We start from the raw sequence: 8017 nt of genomic DNA, 5'->3' as shown, positions 1-8017 counted from the left end.
TGAATTTCCTCCCTGGCCGGGAATTGAACCCGGGCATTCAGCGAGACATGTGGTAAGCGGGTAGACCGCGCGGAGCATGGAGAGCACGTACAACCCCTTAACATGTCGACCTATGTCCAGCATGCACATAATGACCATGAATGACATGCACCAGCCATCCTACAATATGCAGCCATGCACAGCCCCCCCCCCCCCGTCTCCCCACCCGTCTCTCCATTATTTCAATGGCCTCTCATCAACGTTACGCGATATTCAATCACCAGCTTTATTAAGCAAAATATATCAACCCTGTTTGCTGAATACAATTTGCTCATGCACGCGCTCACCCATACATCTAGTCTGATCACTGCTAGCTATGAAATTTTCCCCATCATACTAATCTCACTATAATTATCTCTTATTGGCCACAGGCCATCGTGAGAATAAAGATTTTAAACTAAGATGTTCCGACATCGGCAGTACGATTCTTTAGCGTTAACGTGGGGAAGCGTGTGTGTGGGAGGGTGGAGGGGTGGAGGGGAGGTGGAGGGGAGGGCGGGGTGGGGGTGGGGGGTGCAAAAGTAGACATTCAAGATTGTGTGTGTGGAGGGGGAAAGTAGACAGCCAAGAATTCCTTTTTTAGGATTCTAGACTGTGTCCTCCACCCCCCCCCCCCCCTCCCCCACCTTATGATGTCTCGAGTGTGTACTTTTTTCTCCAAGCACATTTCGGAGTCTTGACTGTGAAGTCCCCCCCCCCCCCCCCGCCCACATTCAGGAGTCTTGACTGTGTACTTTGCCCCCCCCCCCCCCCCCAATACACTCACGTTTATAAGTTTTCACTGTGTGCTTTTGCCCCCCCCCCCCCCTCCCACGTTTAGTAGTCTGACTTTAAAAGTCCCCCCTCTTCTTTATAAGTCTTGACAGTGTACTTTTGCCCCTCCCCCCCCCCCCCCCCCCCCCACCCACACCACCCCCCCCCCCCCAAAGTACAGTCAAGATTCAGAAACGAGGTGGGGGGGGGGGGGGGGCAAAGTACACAGTCAAGACTCCAAAACCTGGGTGGGGGGGGGGGGGGCAAAGTACACAGTCAAGACTCCAAAACCTGGGTGGGGGGGGGGGGGGCAACAATGCGCAATCAAGTCTACTAAATGTTGGGGGGGGGGGGGCAGAAGTAAATGTACACCGTGAAGACTAAACGTGGGAGAGGACAAATGTACACAGTCAAGACCTCTACATGATTGTGTGTGCGTGTGGGGCGGGCGGCGGGGGGGGGGGGGGGGGGGGGGCTACATACATGTACATGCAGTCAAGTCTCCTAAATGTTGGGGGGGGGGCAGAAGTACACCGTGAAGACTAAAACGTGGGGGGGCAAATGTACACAGTCAATACCTCTCTACATGATTGTGTGTGCGTGTGCGTGTATGTGTGTGGGGGGGGGGGGGGGGGGAGGGGGGGGGGGGGGACAAAGAGAATATGCACATCAAGCACTGTCTATAAAAAAATTGTTCTCAAGTACATGTACATGTAGAGTGATTTTTGACAGCACATCGAAAAATTGTCTTTTTTATGTACGGAAAGACGAGGCTTTTTAGCCTGCGCTTGCAAAACCATATCAAAGGTGTTTTGATCAGTGAGTCGTAAAGTACTAAGATGTTTTCCGACTCCCAGGTTTGGATCCTATCAACATATGTACACAGCGCAGTGTCTACCTAGTGTAATGTTGTATAATATGTTATGTCAAGTCATGTCCTGTTTACAGCAGTCTTCAGTGTAGATTGATGTTTTGTAAGATCTGACCCATTATGTGAATGCCACATCAACAGGTCAACCTTCAACCATGTTCCCTTATGCGTATTGATCTCTAGTGATCTTCTCCGGAATCACTCCTTCCCCTGCGACTGACAGGTGACAGAGAAACGTTCTGCCATCTGACCACCGTTTAATTTGATGATCTCCTTCTTTCAGTACTGGCTGTACTCTCTATCCTAGCAGTGGATATTGCTCAGACTTTCAGCTGGTAATGTAGTGATGGACATGAATGTCCTAGCAGTGGATATTGCTCAGACTTTCAGCTGGTAATGTAGTGATGGACATGAATGTCCTAGCAGTGGATATTGCTCAGACTTTCAGCTGGTAATGTAGTGATGGACATGAATGTCCTAGCAGTGGATATTGCTCAGACTTTCAGCTGGTAATGTAGTGATGGACATGAATGCCCTAGCAGTGGATATTGCTCAGACTTTCAGCTGGTAATGTAGTGATGGACATGAATGCCCGGCTTTACCGCTGGCAATACTGTGTGGTGACTTGGAAGGAATGTAGGCACTGTCTTTTCGTTACGTACTATATTTTAGGAATATTCGCTGCACTTTGAACCTTCAAAATTCACCCAAAAAGGGGGGGGGAGGGGGTGTGCGGCTTATACTCAGAAGATCAAGTCCAGAGTGATAGATAGGGAAGATTTCTGTATTTCATGGTAAAAATAATGGGGCGTGCGGATTTTACTCCAGTGCGTCTTTTACCCCAGAAATATGGTATGCCTGCCAGCAATGCTTGCAGTTATTCATACTGCCATGCAATCCCTGTTGGCTTTTGGCCACAGTCACACATGCACCTTGTTTTTGGCACCACCTCCAAAAGCAAAACTTGCGCACTGAGTTGAACAAGCGTTCGCACATATAACTGTGTTCCTCAACACTCGGCGCTAGTGGAGGAAATTTCCCCTGTCAAGCACTTTCATGGATATGGGTACATTTACAGTATAGTCACGAGCGGGTAGATGAGTACGAAGTAGTGGTTGCAACTTCGGCGATGATTTGTAAGAAAGGGTCGGCAAGGGTCGGCAAGGGCAAGAGTCGGTCGGCAAGGGCAAGGGTCGGTAAGTCGGCGGAATAGCGCGAGCTCCGGTGTGGGGAGCAAACCCTTTCTTGGGTAGATGAGATGAGAAAATCTGTCTTCTAAACTCATTGACCCAATTCGTGACCAGAAGCGATGACGTTTCTCTCTCCAGGAATAGGTCTGCCAGAGTACGCAACACTAGGACTGCAACTAGGGAGTAGTATAGTTCTTTGTTGCCTTCTCCATCATCTACCTCAGCGTGGATGCCTGCACTTAAAATAAGGGAGTGGGAAAGTACTCGACTACTCTCTTGTTGCAGTATCGTTTGCGAGATTTCCAGAACGTTCAGAATGTACAGTACATTGGCAAAGAAGAACACGATGAAAATTACCAAACGGCAAGTAAACAACACCAGTAGTGGAACACCAGAGCCATCACGAACCAGACCAGAGCCATTACGCCTCCTCTATTGCCTTGGCAATGGCATGTGCAATCGATCGATAGTAACTAGGGGTCAAACGGGTGTACCTTTAACTAACGAACAGGTAATTTTCTTAAAGGGGAACTGTCACCAAAATTTTTCTTTGTCTTATCTTGTAGTTCTTTGGCTCCTGATCACGATGGTGTTATCCGTTTTTTCTCTGCGATGGCTGGAAGTGGGTGAAAACGTGAAAAGTAGGTGCCCAAAATTGTCCCGAAGTACCGAGTGACGTCACGCCGGACTTGACCTCTACGCGTACATTCGTCGTCAAAAACGAAGTCCAGCCCGTGTGCTGGTCGATCGAGCTAGCTGTTCTAATGTACGGTGCACGTGCGCCTTTTGAACTGTAACACAGATGGGTACGTCGTACCGAAGGAGAATGACAAAGAGGCAGAGACCCACGTGCAGCTACACAGCCAAATCAAAATAAAAAGCAGCTGAGCTTTCACCTTTTTGACTTCTTCCGCGACGATGTAATTTTTATTTTGTCAGCACGGAAGTACGTTTGTTTTTACCTCTCGTCTTGATTCACCATTCCACAAACGGAACGTCGTTACTTTATTATTAGAAGACTGTATTATTACTCTTTCATTCTCATGCCAAACAGCTAACTCCTACTAAAACAAGAATGAGCAAAAACTAGTGACCTGCACCACCGAAGCAGGAACCTAAAACTCTCCCACACCAAGGAAAACAAGCCCCCTTTACGCCTACGGATCACGGACTACAATCCCGATCCTAGCGTAGCGGCAAATGATACATACTAGTACAAGTCGATGACAAAAGCGGTGCCGGTGTTAGGTGACAGCTGCATACGAATGCATGAAAGGGGTCAGACAGTTCATGTATCATGTGTACCGGCAGTTGTAACTGGAGCCGACAGAAAGTCAATACATCAATAGCAGTGTTAGTCATACATAAAGCCCAGACTACAGAAAGTGTAGCAGTGGATACAAAGTAAGTTGCATACGACGGGTGTTGCTTGTCGCCAACGTTGCCTACGGGGGCAACATCCTCTCCCCAGTGACGATTTATCCGTCACTAACACAACGGACATCTAGCACGCAGAGCTTGGCTACTGGCCGGCGGAACACACCAGTCTGGATCTTGACATCTGCTACCCGCACCAGGCCGTCTCTGCCGGGATAGGTCGCCGTCACTATCCCCTTCGGCCATGTGATCCTCACTGCGTTGTCGTCGGCGATGACCACCACATCACGTACTTCCACCTTCTTCTCTGTTCTTCCGTGCCATTTGGTTCGCCGGGCTAGCGTTGGCAAGTATTCCTTAATCCAGCGGCGCCAGAAATGGTCTGCTAGCACTTGCACGATGCGCCACTGCCGGCGCAGATGTAGGTCATCACCACTGAATACTCCGGGCACTGGTGCTGCTGATGGCGTCCCTAGGAGGAAGTGGTTCGGCGTCAGGCTGTTGTCGTCAGTTGGGTCAGAGGACACATGTGTGAGCGGCCGGCTGGTGAGTATCGCCTCAACCTCTGTAAGTAGCGTGATGAGTGTATCCTCACGCGGAGCACGTTCCTTGAGCACGGCTCTCAGGGCGGTTTTCACAGACCTCACTAGTCGCTCCCACGCTCCCCCCATGTGCGGGGCTGCCGGAGGATTGAACTCCCACTTGATTCCTCTCGGTGTGAGCTCAGCTGTGAGGCGTGTCTGGTCCAGCTGGTCCAATGATTCCTTGAGTTCTCTTGCTGTACCTCGTAGGTTGGTGCCGTTGTCCGAGTAGATAACTCCAGGGCACCCTCTGCGACTGATCAACCGGCGAATTGCCATGATGGTACAGTCTGTTGTCAAGTCGTGTGACAGCTCCAGGTGTACAGCTCGGGTCGTAAGGCAGGTGAATATCACGCCGTACCGCTTCTCGTGACGTCGTCCGATAGTGACTGTCAGTGGCCCGAAATAGTCCATGCCGCAATGTGTGAACGGGCGGATGAACGTGGCAACGCGTGCGTCGGGAATCTGTCCCATCTGAGGTGGTGTTGGCTGCGCGCGTTCATTTTTACACTGCTGGCATACGGTCCAGGTACGGCGGACGGCTGTGCGTAGTTTCAAGACCCAATACGTCTGGCGGACGTCGTTTGCCACACTGTCCTGACCATGGTGTCCATGCCAGACATGGAACTGCTGAAGGAGCATCTGTGTGAATGGGTGCGACGGGTCCAGGATGACAGGTTCGGGCGTCAGTGGACTTCCGGGTGGTGCACTTCGAATTCGGCCATGCATTCTCACCACACCGTCGCTATCTAGCACAGGTTAGAGGTCTCGAAGTTTGCTGCTGCTGCTCACATTGCTGTGCTTCTGTAGGTCGCCAATTTCCTCCCGGAAGCTGTCTTGCTGTGCTTTCTTCCACCACAGCTTCTGGGCCTGCTGGTACTCCGATGGCAGCAACTCAGAGCAAGTGACTGTGGGCTTGCTTGACGCTTTCGCACGCAGGTTGTTGACGTATCTGACGATCCATGCTGTCGTTCTCATCAGCCGAATCCAGGATGAGAAGCGGCTGATATCTGGCAGGGCTAACTGCGCGTCTTTGGTGACTACCGCAGTAAACTCTGCCTTCATCTCGGCTTAGTCGTCGCTGGTGGCAGTGTCTCGCCCAGGATTCTCTACTGGCCACTCAGACTCTGGCTTGGTCAGAAACTCAGGACCATTCGTCCAGATGTGCTGCGCTGCTGATGTCTCAGGTGGGGCTCTGGTTGCTGCATCTGCTGGGTTGCTGTGTGTCGGGACCCACCGCCATTGCGATACATCAGTGAGCTCCTCAATCTCTCCGATACGATGTGCTACGAATGGCTTGAATCGCCGGGCGTCTGCTCGGATCCATCGTAGGACAGTCATAGAGTCACTCCAGAGCACGATGCGGTCGATAGGTAGATCATGCTCTTTCCGGACGGTGTCGGCCATTCTGCTAGCCATCAGTGCAGCTTGCAGCTCCAGCCGCGGTATGGATACGGGTTTCAGTGTTGCAACTCGGGACTTGCCAAACACGAATGCGACTCTGGTGCTGTCGTCAGGTAGCGATAGCCTGAAGTAGGCTGCTGCGGCGAATGCCGACTCACTGGCGTCTCCGAACACGTGAAGCTCCAGGTCCTTTCTGTCCGCAATAGCCGTGCAGTAGCAACGCGGAATTGACCTGCTTCCAAGGTTGTGCACTCCCGTCCACCAGTCCGTCCATCTTTGGACGAGAGGTCCTGGTAGTGGCTCGTCCCATCCGACGCCTGTGCGCCAAATGTCTTGTAGCAGAATGCGAGCCGACGTGGTGTAGTAGGTGAAGAAACCAAGGGGGTCGAACACAGACATCAGCTTGCGTAGGACTTCACATTTTGTCACTTCTGTTGTGCTGCTTTGCTCCAGGCTACGGCTCAGACTAAAGCCGAACGCGTCTTCTCGGGGCAACCACTTCAGACCGAGTGTCTTCTCCACTACAGTCTCGTTGTCGCTGCTAATAGTGACTACCGATGGTGAGCATATCTATGGGTACGGCAGCAAGAGCATCAGGTGAGTTGCTGACCCAGCCTCTGATGGAGAAGCCTCCGGCTTCCTGGATTTGACTCACTTCCTTGATCCGTTGGGCTGCTTCTTCTGCCGTCGGCGTCGAGTCGAAGTAGTCGTCCATGTAGTGCTTGTCATGGATTGCAGTAACTGCATCTGGCGCGCTGTGCCGGAATTCGTCTGCATTTCTTCGCATTACATACTGGGCTGATGCTGGCGAACATACAGCGCCGAATGTCATGGCTCTCATCTGTTAGACATCAGGTTCACGGTCTCTGTCACTGCCTCGCCAAAGGAAAAGCTGTGCAGGCTGATCATCAGGTCGGATGTGCACTTGGTGAAACATCTGTCGGATATCCCCTCCGAACCCCACGCGGTGTTGTCTGAACTTGAACAGCACACTGGTGAGAGGGTTGAGATAGTCGGGGCCCGGCAGCAGGGCATCGTTGAGGCTGACAACGTGGCTTGGCGCAGCTGCATCAAATACTAGGCGCAGCTTGCCTGGCTTGTTGGGGTTTGTCACTCCAAAATGTGGCAGGTACCACGCTCTCTGAGAAGGCATCTGGAGCTGGGAGTGTGTGAGCTTGGTGGCGTATCCGTCGTCAATATACTGTGCAATCTTGGCGCAGTACGCTTCAGAGAATGCAGGGTTCCTGTCCATCTTGCGTTCAATGGACAGGAGGCGGCGCGTTGCTGACGTTTTACTCTCCGGTAGGCTTACATCAGCGTCTCGCCACAGCAAGCCGGTCTCCCATCGTTCCCCGATACGTCTCGTGGTGGATTCCAGGATCCTTTCCGCCTTCGCTTCCTGTCGCGAGCGTATTTTCTCGCTGCGGACTTGTACACCGAACGATTCTGTGGTGAAGTAGTGCTTCACCTGTTGGTGGAGGCCGATATCTGTGTCCTGAGCGCTGCCTTCTTCCGCTGTGTCAAGTCGGGCATGCAGTACCTGATCAGTGCCACCGAGTTGGCCGTGTATCGACCACCCTAGCTTGCACCGGCTCAGTGTGGGTGCGTTGGGTGGGCCCTCGATCGTCTCCCTGGGCAAGATAACATGGCAGTTGTCCTGGCCAATCAGCAAGCGCGGCTTCTTTGTCGCGCTGAGCGGGATGTCTGCGCTGCTCACGTGTTGCCAACGCTGTCGCTGATGGTTGATGTCGACATGCTGGGCTGGTAGGTGCAGCTCACGCACAGTCCGGGCCGACAGCTGG

General features: G+C 52.2%; 1 protein-coding gene across 1 annotated transcript; it reads right to left on the bottom strand.

Moving 5' to 3' along the window:
* Positions 1 to 4331: 4331 nt before the first annotated feature.
* Positions 4332 to 5540, bottom strand: LOC135812983 (uncharacterized). The gene has a single exon (XM_065326202.1). The coding sequence runs from the start codon at positions 5538 to 5540 to the stop codon at positions 4332 to 4334; it is 1209 nt and encodes a 402-aa protein (XP_065182274.1).
* Positions 5541 to 8017: the final 2477 nt, after the last annotated feature.

The sequence above is a fragment of the Sycon ciliatum genome, chromosome 3 (assembly GCF_964019385.1).
Source record: "Sycon ciliatum chromosome 3, ocSycCili1.1, whole genome shotgun sequence".
In the NCBI taxonomy this organism is placed as follows: Eukaryota; Metazoa; Porifera; class Calcarea; order Leucosolenida; family Sycettidae; genus Sycon; species Sycon ciliatum.
This window is presented reverse-complemented; position numbering and strand designations above follow the sequence as displayed.

Coding starts and splice junctions, on each gene's coding strand:
- LOC135812983 (XM_065326202.1), bottom strand. CDS start 5,540: ATGCATGGCCGAATTCGAAGTGCACCACCCGGAAGTCCACTGACGCCC.